This window comes from Spea bombifrons, chromosome 2, assembly GCF_027358695.1.
Source record: "Spea bombifrons isolate aSpeBom1 chromosome 2, aSpeBom1.2.pri, whole genome shotgun sequence".
Taxonomy (NCBI): Eukaryota; Metazoa; Chordata; class Amphibia; order Anura; family Pelobatidae; genus Spea; species Spea bombifrons.
In genome coordinates, this window is record NC_071088.1 from 110,011,542 (window position 1) to 110,035,807 (window position 24,266).

The following is a 24,266-nucleotide window of genomic DNA, read 5'->3' on the forward strand; positions in this document are numbered from 1 at the left end:
AACTTTTTACACATAGCTTTTAATAGATTTTGTAACAAATTGACATTAGGTAACAGTTACCTAAAATTCAGTAACACATGCAAATATGACTGCAGCCTATCATTAGAGGATTACAAAAGCTTGTAAGTTATAGCTGCTAGAGTTCACAGGGGCTTTAGATGACGTTTTAAAGCCGGTACATTTGACAGACCTTGGGATTTATTCCAAATGATGTTAGGAAAGGAACAGTATAGGGTATGGTTTCATTGATGTATCCGACTCAGGTGAAAGACTGGGAATCTATGTTGCCATTAGGTGTAGACACTGCCGGTGACACCAGGCTTTCATCTGAAGGGTCTGTAAGCACAGAAGAGGACAACCCCACGGCTTGCAACTGACTCTAAAAGAAGAAGTAGTAGTTTAGAAAACATCTTGAAATCTGCTTAAAAAATGCAAATGTTTCTTTCAACTGAATTGGCTGGGTCACACAGCAAGCTTGGACAGCCAACAGACCATAGAAAGAGTATGATTTAGGCCTCTGTTTGAAACCAGTAGCTACAGCAAGCAACCAGCCTTGATTCAGTGCCAGCTGTTTATGATGCAATATATACCTGGCCTGCCGCTCCTACTAAGGACTCTGCTGTCAACAGAGGTTGGCTCCCAGTGGCCCTTTGGGATTCATCAGCAGCTACGTCAAGTGGTGTCCTTGAAATGTCCTTGAAAGGTTGTTCAGCAGAAGGGTCAAAAAGCAATGGAGATGGGGGACACTGCATTCCATCCCCAACAACATCAAGGTCCTATCAGAGAAAGTCAAATTAGCAAGGCAAATCCTCAAAATAAGTAATTAATGAGCAGTTTTAACAAACCACATAGTAAACCTAACCAGGACTCACATCACTGAATTCGAGTGGCAAGTTTTCAGTAGGCTGCAACTCAGCAGTGCTCAAATAAAGCTCTACTGGAGCCACATCCATCGGCACTGGGACTGTTAATGCTGGTTCCGACTTGTACATAGGCGATGGTAACGGGTAATGTAGAGGACAGCGGGGATCCTCAGAAAGGCTGACAGGTTGAGGTTTGTTACAAGGAACCTCTTCTGAGCCCGCACACAGCTTAAACAAGACCTGATTGCTGTCTTGGCAGATATCTAGTCACAAGCAGTTAAGGGGAAAGTGCTCTGCAAAGAACATTTCATACAATACTACCAATTTAAATGTTGTCAGACTTATACATACACGAAGTTACGCACCGACCGCACCAAGTGCTCAATATCGGCTGGCCAATTTCAGACACACACAAAGGTTAATGGGCGGATGTTTATTAGGAGGTACACATGCTTTGTGTTACACTACTGCTCAATTTTCTCTTCCCATGTTAATTTCAGGATCACTTTTTGGACAAATTGTTCCTTCCAACTGAATTGGTTGGGCCCTTAAGCGAAATGGCACAGCCAACAGACCATAGGAAGAGAGTTCTTTGGGCTCCTGTTTGAAACCCACAGCTACAACAAGCTGTCAGCCTTGATTTAGGGCCTCTTTCATTTTCAGTGGATTCTCGATCAGAAGTGCCCAGCCTTTCGGGACAAACAGGCCAAATGTTTGGCCTGGCACCCCACTTAAACATTACTTTTTATGCAGGTAATCAAACAATTCTTAGCCTGTTTGCAACACACATTTAAGTTTGAAAATCTAGATCAGTAGTACTCAACTCCACCGCATTCAGTAGGACACAAAAGAAAAAGCACACTCCCAGCTCAATCAGAAACGAAAAAAGGATACGGGACAAACAGTGCCTGGCCATGGGGAGGCTTGGATTAGAGCAGCGTACATCATCAACAAAGGCCAGGCAACGCTGACTAGACCGTGTTGTGTGAGCCTGCACAAGAGAAAAATAAGATTTTACAACTGTTCGGGAAAAAACAAAAATAAAATGGGATATTCACTTTGTCAATTTGTGAGAATATATATATATATATATATTTTATAAAAAAATCCTCAAGTGGTTAACGCTAGCAAGTTTGAGAGAGTATTTGCCCGAGTCCACACCTGCTGTGATGCACCTTCAGTGGCGAGTATGCGGCGCTCCTTCAGCTGTCGATGAAGTAGTGCTTCTACACCAAAGCGCCTTCTGTATCGTCGCAATGCTTTCAGCCTCTTAAGGCTATCACGCTCCTTGGGGGAAAGGCCTTCTGGGCCCGTGAGAAGATTGTTCCCTAGAATGAGGAACAGACAACGGTGCTGAAAGCAGCAGAATAGGTCAGAGTTATTATGAATCACCTCAAAAGTTAAGGTTTAATGTTTAGCAATTATTCATGCAGAGGATTTATATTTTAAAAGCTCAACACTGAAGCTCAAGTCAGTCCATGTGCATCCATGATTGAAATTAAGTGCAACCAAACAAATCGGGATAAGCATGATAAATGGCTTTATTGAAGGAGTAGCCACATAATGATATATAGAGAAATTGCAAGAACAGAACATAAGTTGTGATCATTTACATTTGTAAAACTACTGCGGGCAGATTAGAATGTAGCAATATCTGAAACCAGACTGGGAATATTCAAAGACACAGATGTATTTGTATTCATTTCTGCTACCCGCTGCATTTAATTTCAGCTTTATATTGCCAACCACTAGCCTTCCAGGTGCACCTTGAGACACTGGAGTGTCCCTTTAATATGGTAAATCTTTAATGAAACTGGCTCAAAAAAAAGTGCATATGTCCCAATTGTGCCAACATTTCCCTTTACATCCTTACGGGTATGACACTAGATCACAGAGTAGATGTGTGCGAGACAGGCAATGATTAGAACTCTTATTAATGCCCGGGATTAAAGCTTGATAAAGATCAAGTTATGACATACATATAGACTGTAGATCAGATACATACCAATTGTTTCCTGTTCTGTCTTCAGACTGTGTAAATAATTCCTTCTCTTTTCTTTCAGTAAATGTTGCAATCGCTTGAACTGATCAATATAGAGAGACTGCAGACGAATCAGCTTCTCCCGCATTATTAGAGTCACCTCTTCCGCTGTGTACACCCCAGCATGCCTAGGGGATAAAATAAAAAAGGAAAAACAAAACAGATCTTTAGCAACCTTTTGCTTTAACTAAAGAAGAAGAAAAAGAGTGCCTGCACTTTTGGAGACCACATGTTCAAGTGTTTAGGTTAAGGAAGATGACATTCATTATAATCTCCTGACAAGTGAAATTAATGATCTAATGAGTGATTTAATAGACACCCAATGGATTGTCAGCTTGCATGATCAGGGCTATCTACTTCTGTACATACATTCTCTTCAGTATATTGTCAATGTGCACTGTCCCGTTACTGTAATAGCATCTGCAGACAGTCTGTAAACAAATGCAATATACTGCAATACTACTTAGAAAGTACTACTTACTTCAAAGGGTCCTCCTGGTCACTGTCTAGGCTGTCAGCTTCACTGTCAAGATCACCTCTCCATGTCTGATCCACTGTTAAAGCGTCCTGGTCACTATCACTGAGACTGTCCTCATCTGATAGAGGGGGAAAAAAAAATCTTATAGGAAGGGTTCTACGTGTGTGTGTGAACGAAATATATATATGCTTTAGGAACAACAGATTTTTATTTAAGAAATATATATAACATCTATAGACAAGATGGGTAACTACAGTTTCCAGTGGGAAGGTTCTAATGGGACACATTTTTACCATGTTTGTTAAAACTTAATTTCCTTTGCCTATGTTTGATAAACCTGCACAAACTATATATCATTTTGTTCAGAAGTAGTAGGGACTTTTAAAAAGAGACAAGTTTGTGAAAAATAGATTTAAAAAAATAAAAGTTTTTCCTCATGTTTAAACCTATGCTGTAGGTACCACAGCTCAACATCTCCCGATTACAGTCATATCACACCTACATTTTATGTGGCCCACGCTTTACATATCTTTCTTAATACTAGCGGCGTAAGGGGTTTGGGGTAGTGATTTTTTTTTTTTTTTTTTTTTTTTTACTTCTAGTGGAAGTTCTAAGGGGTACTTTATTTTCCCAATGCAGTGGGTCAAGATAGAATATAAATTTATATTTTACGCCAGTGATGTCATGATCATATGATTGGGCTGCTATCGATTTTATTCAGGTTTTCTCTCCACCTTCTGATCTGTCTGCACACTGATTAGCAAGGAGGGATCCAAAGCCCAACATTGCCAGCTGCAATATGCGTGATCAGCCAGCAGGGGCCACAATGGAGGGCCCCGCAAGGTCAAGAAACACCCTGCTGAAGTTCTCTCCTGTCCTCAAGTAAACTTCCGGTTGGCGTCATCAGTGACACAAAGCGGAAGGGAACGCTCAATCAGTCATTCCTTGGGGTACTGTGTACCAGCGCTCACAGCAAGCCCTGTTACACACAATCAGTCGGCAGGAAGCAGTCTGATATCATGTGTTAGAGCAGTGACAAGACCCTGCTGCGTCAACAAAATCAGGACGTACCATTACGTCCTAGTGGGCTTTTTGCCAAGGGTTTTGAGGACTTTAACTCAAGCCTATGTTTGGTTGGCTTTTTGTTTATTTCATCTTTCAGATGAGAGGTATCAATACTGAAGCAGTTTTAAGTTTCCAAGTTGTTTATTCGTGTGCCATCAAAAGGTACACTTTCAGACAGGATTCCATGCCTTGCTCTCAAAGCCAGAATAGTTCATCAAAACATCACATTAAAATGCTCTTCAATAAGGACATTTTGGAGATACATAGAAAGTACATAGTGACTGAAGGTTAATAACTAGAATTTATCAATTTTAAGCACAACAGTTACATACCAAGAATCCTGCTGGCTTCACTTCTGTTGTTTTCCTGAGCTTGAGAGCCAAGATCATTACGGGCATAGGAGCTCAACTGGAAGAGCAGAGACTCACTGGTTGGGCCAGGGTTTGACTTCTTCATCTGAGCCTGAAGTGCTAGTGCATTCCTGCGGGCATGCTCTGCGCAGAACGAAACCCTGGCAGAAAAAGAGAAAATACAGTTCTCAGACAGAAGGCACAGGTAACACTAGGCAAAAGCCTGGGCTACAATAGACTTTGAATACTTAAGGCAATACCAATTCAAACTTCTCAATGACAACTTTTGTTCTGCCAGTTCTTTGCTCTCACCCAGCTTTCTGTTCAATCCCAGAATGCCATGCCGGCTTGGAGATAATGAGGGAGGTTTATAATTAAATATTTTTTTTTTTAGTTAGCACAATGTATAGGTGAAAAGATACCCTCTACAAAGTGACACCTTGTCATTTTTCAACGACTGTAGCACTTTAAAGTTCCCCAGCCTCTGCGAGCCTTGCATTCTTTCTAAGCAGGGCTGCTTAACCTCACTCCTCTCCATTCTCCTACATTTATGCAATCTAGCATAGTGGCAGCGTGGACTCAATCCTGGTGCAGCTGAAGAGTAAACTGCCCCAAATGCCTAGACACCTGTGTGGGTGCAGAGCACCATACACTTGGGTACCCGATGATGCTGACATATAGAGATCAGCAGACAGACGCTGAACGACTAACCTAACAATATTGCTAAAGGAAATGCCGCCTGCATATTACTAAAACAACCTGGCAGCTTCACTGAAATAAAATGTTTAAATTCAATGTCATCATATTGATCTACAGAGTCCCACGGGAAAATTAGGATATAAGGTCCTGTTCTATTCGGATATATAACAGGTTAACTACAAACATGGCAGTCACCTTCTTTCATAGTGTGCTTTTGAGACACAATAACTCGCTAGAACGACTTCAATGGGTTTTTTTTGTAAATACAAAGCTGGTAGGAGGCTCTTGAGGTTGCGCAATCAACACAATGTGCCCGCTAGATGCGCTACATTGTACCAGAGCTGCTTCTCATATAGCAAAGAACTGGCCTATACTGGCCTATATCACCGCAAGAGAGGAATATGGATATTTTACAGAAAGTATACCGGACAGAATGTCACATTACCCACTTATTTGTGGATGGCAGATCCACTTTAATACGTTTATTTCTGCGATAACACAAATGATCATTTCCGGCAGTTAAGCAGGTTTCCTCACCCATCCTTTTTCTCGGGCTTGGGTGCCGCACTGGTGCAGCGTCTGCCGTTCTTGGTGGACACGTAGCTGCACTGCTTGAAAGGAGCTTGCCGGTCTTCCAGGATGTGCTTGATGCAGTACTCGTAGCCCTCCATGCGGGGCTGAGAGCATGGGCGGTGCGTGAAAGAGCAGGACAAAGCCTCCTGAGCCCTGGGCACGGGAGTCAAGCGGCCCCTGCTCGTGGGCAACACATGGATCCGAATCCTATTCATGTCGGGAAGATCTGCTCTAAAGACAAAAGAGTCACATTGTAAAATAAGACACGGGTACGTTTACCGTCACCGCTTAAACGATCAATTCAATTAAAGGCATAGAATGCTATGCAGCACCAAGGCGCGCTCATCATGGGGTATTTCAGCTCAATATATAAAAAGTTACTCACTGGCAAAAAATAGATAAAGAGTGGCTCACAAGGTGGCCATGAATCTCTTAAGAGAAAACACTAAGACGTTTACATCTGCTTTGCAGACCGGGTCAGGAGAGATCCTATGTACACACTATGGTACTGCGAGTTCTTATTATATACGATCCCTTCCACACAATGACATAAAAGAGGAAGCCGGATTATAATTGGCGGGTAACGGATATAGAACGTTTTTAAACCTATTGTCATAAATACACAATCATAGACAAAAGCATGTGGTAACTATTATCCCTCCGCCAAAAACAGCTAAAATACACAATCCTATCCAAATACACTTTCACCCCATAAGCTACTTTAACAGAAACCCGAGAAATAGCGGCACCGCGTGTCCTCGAGTGACTCAGCAATAACCTCCCCGGAGCCGCCATTTTACCTGCCTCTCCTCTCCTCTCATACTGAGACATAACACACATGAAGACGCTCCGTCTCCCCGCTTTGCCACACCCCGCCTGCTTACATCGGCGTTCTCATTGGCTATCACCACATTCTTTGGAGACCAGCGACGTCACATTAGCGCTACTTCTCTGGTTTGGTGTCGCCGGGCAGTTACCGCGAGAGTCTTTTTCACCAATCAGCCAGCGGCGCCAGTCGCTCCCCAAAGTCCTGCTTAGGAACGAAATATGTGAATGCGCATGGCGGCCATGTTTGGTGGCGATATAACAGTAAAGCAAACGTTTGATTTGTGCACGTAACCTCCCGGTAGCATTTAAAGTGCATGCATGGAAGCGTGCTTTATCATTGTCACTCCATCTGAGGGACTTTCATTAATATGCCGGGTATTGTCAACAGCACTTGTTTTTTTACGTCTCCGTGTGGCGCATGCACTGAAAGGACCAGCCGTTTCCCAGAGGCCTGCTCCAGGATGTCACGAGGCATATGGAACCCCATTCCAGCCACAGCATTAATAGCTGCTGAAGAAATCCCCTCTCGCAGTAGCCATGACTCTAAACCATCACGTAACTGTTTAAAAGGGATCCGTCACCATCACAGCCTTCAGCATAACTCAATAAAAACGATACATCAGGGGATTCGGCTGTTTAGTTGTTTAGTTTAAAATGGACATTTTTACCTATGAAAGCTCAGTGTGGCAGGATCAGCAGTACCTAATCAATTTTCCATCCTTAAGTTCTTTATATTCTCCTTGTCTCGAGCACTCTGCTCATCGTGATGTCATGGATGACGGCACACATAGCAAACAGTTAAACAAGAAAACTCAAAAATTACACTGATTTGCATTCAAAAAGCATAAACTATAATTTGGTCATAGTTAAAGCGCCATTATGTATGGATGAGCTTAAATAATGCCATGAAAAAAGGCAAAACATGACTATTGTCCCATCTGCTTAGTTGTTTCTTCTGTCATGCAGCGTATACCATGTGAGACACACAGCCAGAAGCATACAAAAGGCCATTCCTTTTCAGTTTGATGGATCATTAGTGAATTTGGAGGCATCTCCAATACCTGTGTGCATGAATGCAAGGCTGGACATACATGTAAAGGACACAGGAATCACATGCCGGGGAGTAACTAGTGATTTTATATACAATACTACTAATGCAAATAGCGAAGGATTTATGGGAAAAACATCTGGGAACAGCTTCCCTTTTAAATCAGATATCATCACTCTCCTTGACTCCTTGAGCTAGTAAAGTGTTACAAAAAGTCCTGATACAAGAGTGACACAAGTTGTAACAATAGTTATTAAACGAGCTCCTGGGTTGACTATTTTGCAGTCTCATCACTGTTTTCAAAGGGACAGCCATCGATCCCAAATGGTGGAATACTTACTAGATGCACCTGAATGCAAGCAGGAAATATGGCACAGGCAGAAAGAGAAATCTTCTCTGAATCCAGAGATTCCCATTACTTTTTTGTATCTGACCTGGAAAAGATTGATATCAACCAAATAATTACATTAAATATGACAGAACATACTACCGATGATTTCTTTGGCGTTAGATGGTAAACTTCTAGGCCCCAAGTCCATAACAATGCTATCCACAATACCTACCTGTGATACAGAGGGCCACCCTTGGCTTGTTTCCTTGCTAATCGCGGACTGCATTACTGTGTTTTTGTAATTCCAGTTTCATTAGATTGCTAGGTGCTGCTGGAAAATATAATAATTTAAAACATTAGGAAAGGATCCTGAGATGCCCCTTCCCCCGCCGTGCCTCAGCACCCCCAGTCCCCTATCCCTCACAATGTTTCATCAACCATTATTTTATTACAAACCAGAAGAAATGAACCAAACTTTAATGAGATAAACAAATTTCAGAGCGCATACAGAAAATCATTAATGAAAAATCAAAACAATTCCAATTCATACATGCTTGGAAATAATGAAAGTGTGTTTCTAGTCAAAGACCTCCGAGTAGCCAGAGTAAGGAATAGGGAAGCCCACCCTTGTCTACAGCGCCACTGGAAGATGTTTAAGAACAAGAAAAAGTCAATGTGATTATCTATGAGGATTTCAAGACTTTTGCTACAAGCTTGGAGATATTTTACAATTAGTTGATGTATAGATCAGTAATAACAACTGTGGAAAGCTTCATGTGGGTATAATTATTCATATCATTAAACATCATTTAGCAGCATTGTGGCAATTTAAGTATCAAAGTAACATGCCTTTCACAAACACACAAAAAAAACCCCCACAATATTTTGTGGAAGGGAACGCCTGGAACACAATCCAAACTGGAGAGGCTGTAATCACATTGACATTTTGAACATAAAGCATGGAAAGACATACAAGAGAGACAGCTTCCTTGTTCAGATTTTACCATTTATTTAATGTAATGGACACATTAATGTAGTCATAGCATTATATCAAACATCTCTCGGCAGGAATATACATAGAAACATCCAAGCTGTAGTAAAAAGCCCTTGGCTCCAATTACTCTTCAACGTTTGTCATTCTAGATGCATCAAATGATGGAGGCTTTTATAGGGGCTCTGAATGTCCACAGCATAGAACGCTTTTAACAGATAACGGCCCCCGCTATACCGCTTAGCACCATACACCCCAATGATCGGAAGTTTGTGGCTTTAATTACTTTGCTGGACTACAACTCCCATGAATCACTGCCAAGAAGCTTGCTATAGAAGATTAAGGGTTGTAGTCCAAGGACAGGTTGACAGGCTTCTCATCGGTAATATAAATCTATTCCTGAGACAATCGCCACTGCCTCCTGGCAATACGTGTTTTTGCTCTTTGGTCTGATGAAAAAAATAAATGGTTCACTAGGATTATGACAAGATTTAATATTGTCCTTAATATTTCTTCTCCCCCTGTCCCAGACATAGTGTGTGTTCATGTTATTGTTAATGTTAAATATTGTCAGTTTAAATGTTACATTTGGATGCTCCACTATTTAATAGTGATATTATGATGAATAGGCAGGCACTATTAAACAATAAGCAATGTCTAATATATGAACTTGAACAGTTAGTTTATTGTCAAACTTTTAACAGACAACAAAACAGGTCTGTACGAATGCCATGATGTTGCTCTGGTCTATGGAAGGTTTATCTTACTACTTATGTCAGCCTAAAATGGCATAAAGCTTGGGATTCTGTGCTGTTCTGTAAAAATTAAAGGTGGAATCCCAGTAATGATCTGCTGTGTCCCCAAAATGCCAGCACTTCTACTTCAAAGCCAAATGGGTCTATTCACTAAAGGGAGAATTGTCAGGGGAGCTGTGGTTTTAACTCCCTCACTTCACGATTCATTATGAAGGACAATGGCTGGCAGGACTTAGCTGGACCTGCCTAATGCATAACTGAAAGAGTTTTGTTGAAATCTCACTGATTGAAATATACATTGTACAGGGTAGCAGAAGCTTACTGGGGTCGGAGGTTAGCAATCTATAAAGTCAAGGAACTAAAACGCAACTCTCCTGTAAACTGCCCATTTAGTGAGCAGAGCCCAAAAAGCACAGATATATACGGCACATCCCTGCGACTGGTAAATAAAGCTCTAAAGAAACCTATCACACTTACACCGCTTAAAAACCGCTCTGTAACAAAAAACACACCCCAGAACCATTTCTCACAGTAAAAATAACTTTTTATTTTTATCATTATTTTAACACACAAAATAGACACTTACTGTTCAACAAAAGATGCTGATACACGAGGGCTGTCTGTCTTTCTAAATACTTTGCACATACTGTAAAACTTAAGCAGGGCTGAGATGGACGGCCCCGCTGCAGACATCACTGCCATCTGCATGTCCGATCCTGTAGCTGGGTGCAGACTCTATGAGTTATTATATCCATAATCAAAGCATAATCCATCATTTACAGCTTTTAAGGACCTAGTGAGTATCTGTAATCATATTTACTTTTTATAATTTCATGGAAAAGTATTGCACTGCTTACAGTCAAAAAGTGAGGGAAAAAAAGTATAGAACATTTAGAAATCCTTAAACCCCGCGAATAAGGGTCAAACACTTTGCTGTAGCGGTTTGTGGGGCAAACAAATCTCTGATCATGATCTCTAACACACACACAGATCATTTGACATGCTGTAATAGGCTAACTCTGTTGGCAACCTGTTCATGACCAATACATAAAGAGTGATTTGACCGGTGTCACAAAACACCTATTCCACCGGTACAAACGCCCCCCCCCCCAAATACTGGATAAATAGATTAGAAAAATAAAATAAATACCCATGGGATCAGGTACTAGGTAGGTATAAATATGGATATCTATGCATTCTATAATAACATCCCATGCTTCACTCAGTTTCGAAGCAGCATGAGATGATAACACAAAACACTACACAGCAGTAACTCTTTACATCCCTTTCGCAGTAAAGGTGTTCCCATAAATATTTTATTATATGTGAGCGCATCCCATGGTAGGTAGAAGGAATAAAGTATGGGCCCGTTCTCTTTTGGTATGTGAAGCATTCAAATTTATTTACACACACATAATTTATACACACACGCACACACAGTACTGTGCACACATTTTAGGCAGGTGTGAAAAAAAAATTGCCGTAAAGCAAGGATGCCTTAAAAATAGACATGTTAATAGTTTATTTGTTATCATTGAACAAAATGCAAAGTGAGTGAACAGAAGAAAAAACACACTTTGCCTTCAAAACAGCATCTATTCTTCTGGGTACGCTTGCACAAAGTCTGGGATTTTGTAGGCAGACAGTTATTGACTTGATCTGTTAAAATCAAACTTTTCTTTTGTGGGATTGGTTACTGGAACACAAACCCAACAGCTAATTTCTGACACGTGGTACTTGGCCTTACACAAAAGACATCAACTCATAAAGACATTCTTACTTGATTTATCATAAAAAAAAGTATACAGTTCAGCACAAAATATTTTACGGATTGGAAATTCCTACATTTTTTTTTAATTTATTTACATAATATTTGCTTGACTTTAGTTATGACCTGCATTTGGAAGAGTCTCTACCTCCTCACTGCCACTCGAAACTGATCACCGAGTAGCATTGTTTTCAGTAACAGGAAAGCGATTATGTACAACATGCACTAAGGAGGGCAGCAGATATTGAATGCTCAGCTATACAGGGAACACAAAATGATACGTCAAAATAACTGGCTTCTCCAAGAGAACTCAAAGTCCCCCCAAAACGCTGAGAAGGCAGCTTGTACTTTTGAAGTTACAAGCTGTTTTCTCAAAGCGACCAGCATTGCCTGCTTACAGACGGTGATCCAATTGCTAACAGCCACTTGCCAGTCTTACAGTGAGCAAAGCAATTTTTACCCAGATCTATTGAGAATCTTAACCCCTCTGCTGTTTGTGAGCCAAAAAGCCATCCTCACTGCACAAGCAACGAGAGGAGATCACGCTGTCTGCCCCTGGCCTCAGCTGATTGGGTAAGATGGGTTCTGACATCATCAGCTCGCATCTGCAGCCCATAAACTGCTGGGCAGAAAATGAGGTGTATTGGTGATTTCCATTTAAAGTATCTAAAACCACTAAGTATTTTTTGAACAAAATGAAGTTTCATTACCTCCTCTAGTAGACATTCACACACGGTTAGATCATAGATTACTGCCCTATAGATTGAAATAATGAAGATAATTTCCATGTGACATTATTAATTTTTTTTTCGGTACTTACAGACCTTAAACTCCAAAATCCAGTTTAACGTCACTTTAACATGATACTTTCCATTGTTTTGCAATAAACATAGCATCTGAAAATGACAGTAATACTGCAGGCTTGTAACACCAAGACACTATATTCTTTGTGCTTTGGTGGCTAGTGTCTTCTAAAAAGCAACCCGGGGATCAACAAATGCGCTCCACACAGAAGCCACAAAATCCAGGACCTTCAACACCGCTAATCTGACACTGCATCACAAGACATACCCAGGAAAGCCTAGCTTGTGTCCGCCAGGGAATCCATATGTGCCAGGATCCAACTCATAGTCACTACACGGAAGCGGCATCTGGATTGTAACCTATGCACTGGTTATAGGTCCAGTGAATGCTGGCTGCTAGGATGTCTTCCTAGTTCTACAGTGCCATTAACACAACACAGAAGAAGCTGCTGTTATTGAATCCAATATTTTCAAGTATTGGGTGCAAAAACGACCCAAAAATATTTGCAATATACCTTTCTTTTATTTTTTCCCCTCGTAGAATTCACATCTTCTGCTCACACATTGCATAGTGTTATGAACTATTTTACAATAAATATACTTCAATTTTTAGAAGTATGATTTTCTTACTGTGCACAGTGTGGACAAATATATAGTATATGGACAGTATGTATATATATATATATATATATATATATATTACTGCTTCTGCTATGTTTGTTATAAACTTATCACCATAAACAAATGCAAGAAGCAATAATGCAAAATCAGTTGACAACGAAATACCTAAAATGGTAAACGCCTCCACATTTAAAGCGACTACTGAGATTCTGAAACTTTACACACAAAGGTCTATCACTAGACTGAAACAGAAATCAGATCTCAGCAAAGATTCCGTTTCATTGAAGCAAGAAGGTTTTTCGGGTCCTTGGCTACACATACAACCCAAGCCAGCTTTGTGTTTCCATGAACAAATGTATCCGAACCAGCGCCGTATAACGTTTTTGTTACAAGCAAGGCCTGTGTTGGCGCATTCAACATTAAGTCATTTATATAATCCAACAGATTCTGTAGGAATAGCTATATATATGTGTATACCAAACTTTAGTTAACATTAACAATAAATATTGAAAATATAAAGTACTCATAATTTATATCCATTTTTTCTGTTTTAAGAAGATCTTTAGTATTTGGGTAAAACAGTGCTCTTTTTAAAAAACGACTCCGCGTCAATAATTCATTTTAAAAAGCAATAAAATAAATGGATCAGTAAATGGTATGTTATTAATTTCGTGTAAGCAGAGGAGTTCATGGCACATTAAATATGAAGAAGCGCTCCCGATACCTCACATTCAGTCCAACTAAATACAGCTGCATTTTCCCTTTAGTAGAATGACACCACCAGCAAAAAAATAAAAAATAAAATGGGATGTTCACTAATGCCAAGGTTAGCATTCACTAAACCCCAAGGGATGCTCACAGAGAACATAGCATTTTTTGTTAATGCAACAAAAAAAAGGCCACATTCTGCAAATTCACACATTCAGTTTCTCGCAAATTGTGAACTGCAAAATCGAGCTATACATTTCCTCCCCTGATCTTCACAATCCAAAAGACTTGAAGCAGTAAATAATCCTCCAGATTATCCCATGTTAAAATATCTGGTACTAGAAACACATTAAAAAAACCATCATTTAACCACAGCATGCCGAGGCCACAGTAACATGCAAGATACAATCACCCAACTATTTGTTTGTACCAGAACAACAATTAAGACTTCAGCTAAAGAAGAATATGAGACTGAGGGCTATTTACAAAGACAGGCGACCACTAAACCTATAGTTTTCCAGGTGAGTTCAACAGTGCAACTCAACAACTTTACAGCACACCATAACGACAAACCCGAGTGAAAGAACACTCTGTACATTATCTCAGCTTAACACGCCGCGTTCTAACTCCCCTGCAAACTCCCAGTTTATGGGAAAACATGGTTTAACCCTTAAAGTTGCAATTCAGTGTTAAAATCCTGCAATGGTCCTGCTAGCTGGGCCATCCCTTTGGTTCCTATGTGATAAGACCACTTTCATACTTAGCACCAGGATCACGAACTGACGTGGAGTATGACTGCCCTAACTACAGGGTCTGTTCACTAAAGTGAGAGTTGTGCTTTCCACCCCAAGACTTTACTATACATTATCACTGAGCTTCTGCTGCAGGAACAGCTCGGCTAGCCCTGTATAATGTATAGTTAAACTAGATTTCTTCAATCTCCTCACCCATTGAGCTATACAATATACAGGGAGCAGCCCTTGTGTGGGATAAACATGCCCGTGTTGGCCCTTCATAATGAACAGTGAAGGCAGGGAGTTGAAACCACAACTCTCCCGATAGATATTAAAACCATATCATACAGGTGGCATCACAGACTACTATTTATGAACACAATCATTCATGTCCGAATTGTAGCAAAATCAAATTTTGAACACCAAAAAACAAACATAAACATAGAAGTAGCAGTTTATGTGATCTGCATACTGGATCTACAATATCTTTTCACTGAATGGCTCTGTGGATAAATTAGTTGTAATATGTAAACATGCAACCAACATAACACATTAATAATTCTACTTCACAATTACATCTTTCCATAAATAAGACCTGAGATGAAACCGCTGACACTCTATGCAGACATACTGTACCTGCAGCGTAATGCTTAGAAAACCTCAATCAGAAGTAGGAGCAACACCTTTTTCAAGATTCCATTTATCATTCCTTCCAATATCTACTTTTATAATCAGTGACCCGTTTTAAAAAGACAAAGACTGCAACCAAGACAATCACAATTGGACAGGCAGCATAAGTAAGAGATAATTCTGCAAAGAACGTAGGATCATACAACACAAAAGAGAAATTGACACAGACTGAGCACTGTGTTTGTTTCACTGATTCCATCTGAACCCTAAACAAGTAAGCACATCTTTAGAAAAGATTTTGAACACGAGAGATCCGGTGATGAAAAAAACATGGAAGAACAAGGACAGAGAAAAGGTATGCTGGTAAGATAGTGCTTAGTTGATGGAAAAATATATCCTCCGGGACAGACAAATAAGTAGAGCCTGCAGACGGCAGATATCACTTAGGAAGTGGTGGGAGAGGAGGTGGTGGTTCAGCAGGAAGTGGCGGTGGTGGTCTGGGCTTTTCCGTGCTGCTGGGCCTAGCCCTACGGTACTCTCCATACTGATTCAAATACTGAGGAGGCAGCATGGGTTGCACTCCCTGTGCACTAAGCAGTGAATGTAACATGTTTACCGTGTCCTGGTAATCAATTGTTTTCGGGGCACCATGGCCATTGGAACCAGATGACTCCCTGTCTGCTTTTCCATGATTTGCTCGCGGCCTGTGAGTAGCATGTGCCAAAGGGGAGTCTTGTGCAGGAGCTCTGGTAGTTCTGCTCACTTTGTGAGAAGGAGGTTCATGTACAGTGACATCCTCTGATGGAGGCCTTTTTCGGGAAGGGACAGATGTTTTATGAGAGGAACCCCCCAGAGCTGCAGAAGACTTCTTACTGCTTGTGCTGGTTGATGGCTCCTGATGGTTCTGCCGGACAGATTGGTTGTTGTGGTGGTGATGGTGGTGATGAGATGATGAAGAGCTACTCCGATGTTTGTCTCGGCTCTTGCCGCTCACACTTTCCTCATTTGGCACTTTAATACGAATCTTTCCATCCTCTGTTTTTTCTCGGCTGGACAAAGGAAGACGCACCTTCAAGCTTGTCGACTTCTCTGGTCGATCTTGACTTACCTCATGCAAAGGAATCTTCAGGATGATAGGGGAGGTGTGGGTCTCCTTCTCTCGGTCCCGTTGTTGCTGTATTAATAAGTTCTGAGCAGCACAGGCATACTGTTCCTTCAGACTGGCTCCCATGTGCTCCAGCTGCCGCTTTTGTGCTGCCAACTCCTCTGCATGCTTTGCTCTGTACTCTTTCAGTGAAACTTTTGCTAGGGGAGTTGGTTTGGCGTTGGATAATTGGGATGCTGAGTGCTCACTAGTCCTGTGCTGCTCCCGCTGATTATGTAGTGGGATAGTCCACTGTCCTGCCATCCCAGCATCCAGTTTGGTTGCTGAGAACGGCTGTGAATCAGAAAAAGGTGATGTGTTCATGGCACCACTGCGAGATATCATCTTAAGAATGGTCTGTTCAGAGATACTTTCATCATCACTCTCTTTTGACTTCTTGGCTGCCTGACTGATCTGTGAATAAAAAGAAGATCACTGTTGGCAATGTCCAAAGAAACAATGTTCTTCCACGTTTCACTTGTAGTTATAGGCCTTTCTCACTTCCGAGAGCAGGGGAGCAGCAGCACTCTCCGCCCAAGGCTTTATTTAACTTATTGTTTTTACGGTATTACATATACAACTTTGTGGGGGAATTCCCCCTACTTCAGTTACATAGCCTGCTAGGCCTATAAACATGAGCCATGAATACTAACAACTTGTTATTTTTGGTTTGCACCCTACCACTAACTATGATTATATAAAGCAAATATATTAATATAAAAGAAAAACCTTAAAACACATCACCTGAGTAATTTTAGTGAATGAAAGCAAGTGGTTTTGCGGTAATAAAGCAACAAATCCTTAAGAAACTGCAGTTTTGATGACATATTTACAGTGACTAACACTCTCCTGACAGCTGACTCCCAGTATATGACATTCTTGTCATTCATTAAGTGTTTTATTCTCTCCCTGTACCTCACTATATACTTCCTTGTCAGAGATGCTATCTCAGTGAGCATTAACCATGTACAACACTCCAATACTGAGAGAAAGAATTGTTTATTGTATCTTATGGCTTACCCTCCAATTCCGGATGCGCTTCAGACGGTTAGGGGTTTTTTCCAGAATCTGAAGAAACTCGTCAGTCAGTTCTGCAAAACAAAATAAAGTAAAACATAATGTCATCATCACAGCTTTTAACTTAACTAAATGTTATTAAAACATTTAACAGTGCATTTCAAACCATCTTATGTAGTCTTGGGTCTCTAGAACTTAATAACTGACTTACAAGCTTCTGCATGTAAATGAGGAACCAAGAGCTCTTTGGGATGGCAGCTGGTGTACACCTGCAATGTTTAAATGCCCGTTCATATATTCAGACATTCTCTTTCCATGACTGTCAATGCTGACTTCGCCGGAAACACAGAATCTTAATAGTAGAGACCCTGTTGGGATCTCTGATGATCACCTTGCTGTCTGAGCTACACAGTGTGATTAGCTAGATTGTGGTGAAAAGAAAAGTTTTCCCTCTTCAAAAATGTATATAATTTTTTTTTTTTTTTAAATAAAAACAAAAAATTAAATATATGGAACCCCGGTGATATCACCATTAGGCCCCCGGGAGTACTGTTTTGTTTTTTTTTTTTACAGAAGAGTGGTGTATAAAGACCCCATAGAAAAAAAAGTTTAAATAGTTAAAGAATAAAATTGAAAAAGAAAATAAGTGTGGTATACTAATGTAGCATGTAAAGGAGCCTAGTGGTACATATTTCTGTAGAAAAGAAACAATATAATATATTTAAGTTGAGGGCTATACTAATGAAAAAGCCTATACGTCCTCAAAAAAACATATCTTGTGTAAGTTCACAAATTACTAAAAAGTAAAATGTTTCATTAAAAAATTTGGGAAAGAAAATAGAGTATATATAAACAATTCAACATGAGTAGGAATCCCCTACAATAAATTTAGACTCCACTTAACCAAATGTTTCACAGCCTAGGAGATCAGGTTACAGACACTCATATACTAACCATCCAATAGTTTCAATGTGACTGTTACATCCACATATTCCCACCATGGTTTTCCATCAGTTGATACAGGGATCTCCCAGTTAGACCACTTACAGGCTAGATGAATGCAGACACATGCAACCACTGGAGGGGTGTATTGAAGGCTGAAAGTTGTTAAATGCAGGCTGTGTGAAGTAAGAATAAGTGTTAGCAGCGGCTTCATCCTATATATGCCTATTTGAGGGGAATGGTTAGGGTACTAACCTATTTGTTGCCATGAAGTAGGAGGTCTGGGCTAAGTCCTTGCTTGCTGAAAAGAAAAAAAAATGGGATTACACATACAAAATATTTTTGAAATATTATTAGGCGATACCTCATTATACAGTAGATAAATAATTTATTTTATGGAGAAATAACACTTGAGTTTAAATTACAATAAGAATGTGTACGTATTAGAATAATAACAAAACACAAGGCTGAATAAGCCTTTGTGATTTCCTGCAATGATGTAGCTTGTTCTGATGTTCTCTTCAGGTGAGATTGACAGCTGATCAAATCTCGATACAAGACACAACTCTCAATATAAACTGTAAGTAATGCCAAGTCTGTATTTCTACTGTTCAATGAAACTATAGAAGTAAACAATGGGTCTGTAATAAACAACAGGTCTGTGTGTAGACATCTTACCTCTGACTAGCTGTGTGCACTTCACCACATGAGTGTGAGGGTGGTCTATGGTAATCTCAAAGCCTGAAATAAAAGACGGAATTAATGATCACAGAATGCTACACATACATGTCCTATAAAAACAAGATTTACTATTACGGAAAAAATATAATTGAAACACATTGATTTTAAGTAGCTGTGAAGTAAATAATGGTAATAGGAGGTGATCCTCCTAAATCCTAAATCACACAAGCAGAACCTCTCCATTCCTTTCCTATATTCTAGCATAGAGTCAAGCAACATTTATTTATTCCCAAATATGAATGTTACTCGTTTCACCTAATGTCATATCATATGATAATCTGTTCAGATTGACATTACCGTCAGTCTACCCTTTTAGGAACTCTCTGTTCTCCAAAAGAGTATGCCTGGGGGTAAGGCATTGACACAGAGCTAATACATTTGGGAATCAAAAGATCATACTTGGCAGCACAATATAATTATAAATGCCAGTGGTAGCCGTATCGTTCATCAACAGTGCAATCTAACTTTGCAGACTCTTTCTCCAGGTCAGTCTTGCTCTACAGCTGTGGACAAGGTTTTGTTAAGGATTTTCAAGGTTCCACATATCCTGCCGCTCTGGAAGACTTACCCAGGGTCTGCAGTATAATGCTCTCTAGAATGACCAGGTCTTGGGCTTGTTGCAGGTATGCCTATTGTTGAGAGGACAGGCACATTACTTACTGTGAAGAACTCTGTACAAAGTCCTAATACAACCAGAGCCTATGCACAAGGCCACCAACTGGTCAAGGTTCTGCAAAGCTTGTTAGCTACATATATGTGGTATTTTATTGCTACTCAAGTAGATTGACTGTAATATCCACTTCTGCAAAAAGCTGGTATAGCAATTGCTATGGGAGGACCCTGATATCACTAAGCACAGAACCAAATCCAGTCAGTTAACTTGTGGAGGTTCTGCTCAAGCCAGAGGGGTAGCAGTCTTCTGTGCGAAAAAAATATCTAAACATTCCAAGTCATTAAAAATGTAAGGAACTGATTTCATATACACAGCATGACTTACACAGTTATTAGAATCCTGCAGCCTAATAAGCACCTAAAATCTGCACCTAATAGGATCAAAACAGCTTTGGCTTTGGAGCCATTAGTAGGTATGTAGAACTTGGCAGCTGAGTGGCACCTAGACAACATTTTCATTCATCACTGGCTTTAGTAAACTGTAATCTTCTGAACTACAAATAGACAGCCAAAATAAACTAATTTATTAGTTTACAATCCTAACCTACAGAAAATTTCAGACAAATTCAATTTAAATTGTAGGATACTGAAGGTGAAAGTCAAGCGTCTGTGTTTCAAATTATACCTAAGAGAGTTTATCCATGATATTATGAATCAGTTTGTTAGATGGAAATTAAATCTTTACAATACCCTCATAATGATTTTCCAAAAACAAAAAAAGAATTGAATGAGCCCCTCTGCTGGCACCTACCTCACTCCGGGTGTCAGGAGCTGCATCCTGCGGGTTCAGACAGGCATGGGCTACCTTGATTACATGCTCCAGCTTCCGAGGCTGTTCCTCTACTTTAGCTGCCAAGAAGAGTGCAGCCGGTGCAACAGACTGAGGGGGACATAAAACATAAGACTAAGCACTTCCAAGGGACAGATTATAAAAAATTATAGTTGATGGTATACAGTTGTACAGTAAGTGTGCAAAGGCTTTAGGCAAGTGTGAAAAAATGCTGTAAAGTAGGAATGCGTGTACAAGTAGACCTGTTAATAGTTTATTTTAATCATTTAACAAAATGTAAAGTGAGTGAACAGAAGACAAATCTAAATCAAATCAATTTTTGGTGTGTCAAAATGAATGACTTAATCGAGTGTCTACATAAATTATGAGAGGTACTACTGTGTCCACAAGTAAAAATGAGACATGCTCTGTAAACATGGTTGATATGACAACCCTAAAATGAGCTCAGTGCATGTTCTTACTTACGTTACAAGGGAATCGAGTGAAGGATTGGACCATGTAGAAGCGATGCATATAAACAATAGATGTGTTAATGGTCAACTGAGATCTGCAGTACTGAAGTTAAGGAGAAAGAAACACAATCCCAAACTCTGCAGTCTTTAAAACACTGCAGTGCTTTCAGACGACACACATCCATCTTGCAGGACAGCAATACATTAATGCAGCATTGAAGTACACATAAACCTGAATGTGCCAAGTTAAAGCTTTCTGTACCCATATGCCCTCAGCTGCTATTGAATGTATTATGTTTATAGCAACAGTAACAGGAAATGAGTTTATCCTAGTAAATGACAAGCAACATCGAAACAAATATTAACGTACATATATAATATAGATGACAAATTGCAACACATTGACAAATCACTGATGTTCTTTATCTCTTTCTCAATATAAAACATATAAATAGAAGCATCTAACCAGCCATAACTTTTTACAATTCTAGCAATGTTGAATTTGCAGCCCCTTTTTTATTATAAAAGTATCTTACATGTACATATATCAGTGAAAAAATAATAAGCGTGTTAAGCAATGGCATTGTGAAAATATCAGGGTTTTTAAAAAAGTGTATCTGGTGCTCGGAGTTAACATTTGTCTTATCACCATAGGTAATCCCTCTCACTGGGCTAACATATTTATAGACGTCCGGTCACATAAGCTTTTGGGACCCCAGCGGCCTCTTCTACAAATGTAATGAAAGAATAGAATCCCATCTAAATAAGAGGCCTCTGCGGTCCTTAAAACGTATGTAACTGTATAACTATATTGTCTAAATAAAAGGCATTACCTTGGACTAAAAACATTACTTTTTTGCACTGACACACTATATATATTTTTTTTTCCCCCCCCCCACTATAGTAAACAATGGAATCCTCCTGCATGGATCAGTTCATTAGTTGCTATGGCAATAAGACTACAGTTCAAACTTCGTACCAGAATCACTTTTACATACAACTCCCGTGTGATTTCACAGCGCTAAGCTTATAATTAACAAATGTATTTTATTGCTATTTTTATGAATTTCCAAAAATTTGTCATTTTTTGATGAATATAGCGCCATCATATTCTGCAGCGCTGTACAATAAGTAGTAATAAATGTTTTGAAAACATTAAGTGCTAGAATATTCTCTCTACATATACTATTTAATACTACAGTATGTACTGAGTTACATTCTACATCCTATTGATCAATCTGTGTATTTGGAAGCGCAACAAACCATTCCTTCAAACACATAGGGCACACAAAATAATAGTTCTAGATTTATTAATTGATTTAAATATTATTTATAAACAGACACCATGCACTAGTGTGCCACTTTTTTTAGGGCAAGATACATTTATTCTGTGTGCCTTGTACTCTGAACCAGATAATGTTACAGCATATAGTTATTATTATTGCGTTAAAAACAAGGCCTACGAAAACGTTTAACTTCCTTTACGTTAGGTTTTTCTGGCGAGCGTGTTGCCTTTAAAATCTCCTCACGACCGCTCCCTAATTCCGAAATAAATAACAACTGGTAATGTTCGCAGCACGGGTGTGAGTACGGGGATCACGTAACATGGGCGCGCAGCTAGCGGACTATAAGGAAAGCACACACAGGAAAGAGACATTTGGTGATATTATATTTTTTTCTGTGGGCCGTGGGTCGGCGGGTGTCCAAAGCCCGCTCATACTAATTATTAACTAGCAAGACGCCCCAAACAGTAATGCTTTCGGCCTGAACCGCGGTTATTTCCTCCCTCGAATCGCACATACAGCCCAGTCCGAGGCCTGCTCAGACCGGGGCTGAGGGCTGGGGAAGGATACACGTTGAGCCGTTGGCCCATATCTTGCAGGAGGTTGGCTGCCTGCTGCCGGTACAAGAGCTCTTTGTCCGCGTCCAGGCCAGCGCGGCGGGAAGGGCTACGATCTAGCTGCTCCCGGGTAAAGTACCAGCGGCTCGATGGCGCCATGACTGAACACACAGGGGCGCGCTCGTACGACAAACGCAATGACGTCTGACGTGCTCACGTAAGAAAGCGCGCGCAGGGTTTTTAGACTGCTGGGAGCGGGAGATGTTGTAGGGGAAGTTACGTCACATACTGCGCTAAGTGACGCTTTACACGGTGGCTGTAGGGACCATGTTTAATTAAAAACGAGTGGACAATTATGGGACCAAAATTAGTCAGTAGCGAACCAAAAAGTTTTTAAGCAATCCGTGTACAGTGTTAACCGCCTTCTCTCAATGCGGATATTATTTTAGAATTACCACAGTTACCCCTAAATGTCTGCATCTTTCGAGTGGGGACCGAATCCCAGATTATGCCTGAAGGAAGCGAGCATTTCGTCACCGTTTTGTGTTTTGAGAATTACTCTGTTACTTCTGATCAATAAGGGGAGCTGTGCAAGTAGAGGAGGAACAAATACGTCAACTTGCATAAAATGTAACCCTTTCTGTCTCCCCCTGGAGGCCAGATAAAGTTTTGCAGCTGTGTGTTAAAATTTAGGCGACATCATCAGTTAAGGCTATTAAGCGCATGCCGCATGCTGACAAGCTGATCTAACTGCTGCCAACATGCAGGCTCTTTGTTTTCTTGGCCAGTGGGAGCTACACAGAGCTGCTGACTCCATGCACTGATCCCTTGCAGACATTGAATTTATTGACTGGCCGACCAGCAGCATTCTCTTTTCCTGGGTCCAAGTCTCACAACTTCAGGGGCCACTGTTGATTAGTGACTCATAGAGTCAGAGAGTCATCCGAAGAGTCGAATGATTCGAATCTTACAGGGATCCGGATCTTACAGAGATTCGAATCATTCAGAGAATATTACTGATACCATACTTTTATAAATAAATACATTAATAATGTTCACACTGCCCCCAGGATTTAGATTCCCCTGAGTTTGCCCCCCTTTACCTATAACTGCACCTACAGTTAACTTTATTAAATTAATTAAATTAACCCGCAGTCATCAGCATAAAATTAACCCTTATACCCCATCAACAATAACTGCCCCTGAAATTAACCGTAAAGATCCCATTAACCCTAACGGCCCCTGAAATTAACCCTAAAGACCCCATTAACCACAACGGCCCCTGAAATTAACCCTAAATACTCCATTAACCATAACTGCCCCTAAATTAATTGCATGTACTCCAGATAAATTACCTAATAAATTGGTATGGTTGATGGGGT

At 40.2% G+C, this 24,266-nt stretch overlaps 2 protein-coding genes and 2 non-coding genes across 4 annotated transcripts; all 4 read right to left on the minus strand.

The window, feature by feature from the left end:
- On the minus strand, positions 1-6,853 carry KANSL2 (KAT8 regulatory NSL complex subunit 2). Its single transcript, XM_053455557.1, has 10 exons — positions 6,778-6,853; positions 6,034-6,300; positions 4,780-4,958; positions 3,386-3,500; positions 2,869-3,032; positions 2,025-2,191; positions 1,758-1,854; positions 873-1,126; positions 591-776; positions 1-379 (listed from the first exon to the last, which is right to left on the minus strand). The coding sequence occupies exons 1-10, from the start codon at positions 6,780-6,782 to the stop codon at positions 260-262; spliced, it is 1,554 nt and encodes a 517-aa protein (XP_053311532.1). The 5' UTR covers positions 6,783-6,853; the 3' UTR covers positions 1-259.
- On the minus strand, positions 434-568 carry LOC128476045 (small nucleolar RNA SNORA2/SNORA34 family). The gene has a single exon (XR_008347072.1). It is a non-coding gene; the product is annotated as a small nucleolar RNA SNORA2/SNORA34 family (small nucleolar RNA).
- Positions 1,380-1,514, minus strand: LOC128476047 (small nucleolar RNA SNORA2/SNORA34 family). The gene has a single exon (XR_008347074.1). It is a non-coding gene; the product is annotated as a small nucleolar RNA SNORA2/SNORA34 family (small nucleolar RNA).
- Positions 6,854-15,340: 8,487 nt separating the features above from the next.
- CCNT1 (cyclin T1) lies at positions 15,341-23,059 on the minus strand. Its single transcript, XM_053455558.1, has 9 exons — positions 22,898-23,059; positions 21,058-21,139; positions 20,554-20,682; positions 19,699-19,759; positions 19,068-19,130; positions 18,645-18,690; positions 18,402-18,565; positions 17,451-17,521; positions 15,341-16,844 (listed from the first exon to the last, which is right to left on the minus strand). The coding sequence occupies exons 1-9, from the start codon at positions 23,041-23,043 to the stop codon at positions 15,726-15,728; spliced, it is 1,881 nt and encodes a 626-aa protein (XP_053311533.1). The 5' UTR covers positions 23,044-23,059; the 3' UTR covers positions 15,341-15,725.
- Between the last annotated feature and the right edge of the window lie 1,207 nt (positions 23,060-24,266).

Excerpts from the sequence above, each read along its gene's own strand:
- KANSL2 (XM_053455557.1), bottom strand. Across the intron at positions 4,959-6,033 it reads AAGCCCGAGAAAAAGGATGG|GGTTTCGTTCTGCGCAGAGC; the intron begins GTGAGGAAACCT and ends TTTTTCTGCCAG. Across the intron at positions 3,501-4,779 it reads TGAAGCCAGCAGGATTCTTG|ATGAGGACAGTCTCAGTGAT; the intron begins GTATGTAACTGT and ends CCCCTCTATCAG.
- CCNT1 (XM_053455558.1), bottom strand. The coding sequence starts at position 23,043 with ATGGCGCCATCGAGCCGCTGGTACTTTACCCGGGAGCAGCTAGATCGT. Across the intron at positions 18,691-19,067 it reads GTGCACACAGCTAGTCAGAG|CAAGCAAGGACTTAGCCCAG; the intron begins GTAAGATGTCTA and ends TTTTCTTTTCAG. Across the intron at positions 17,522-18,401 it reads CACATTGAAACTATTGGATG|AACTGACTGACGAGTTTCTT; the intron begins GTTAGTATATGA and ends TTTGTTTTGCAG.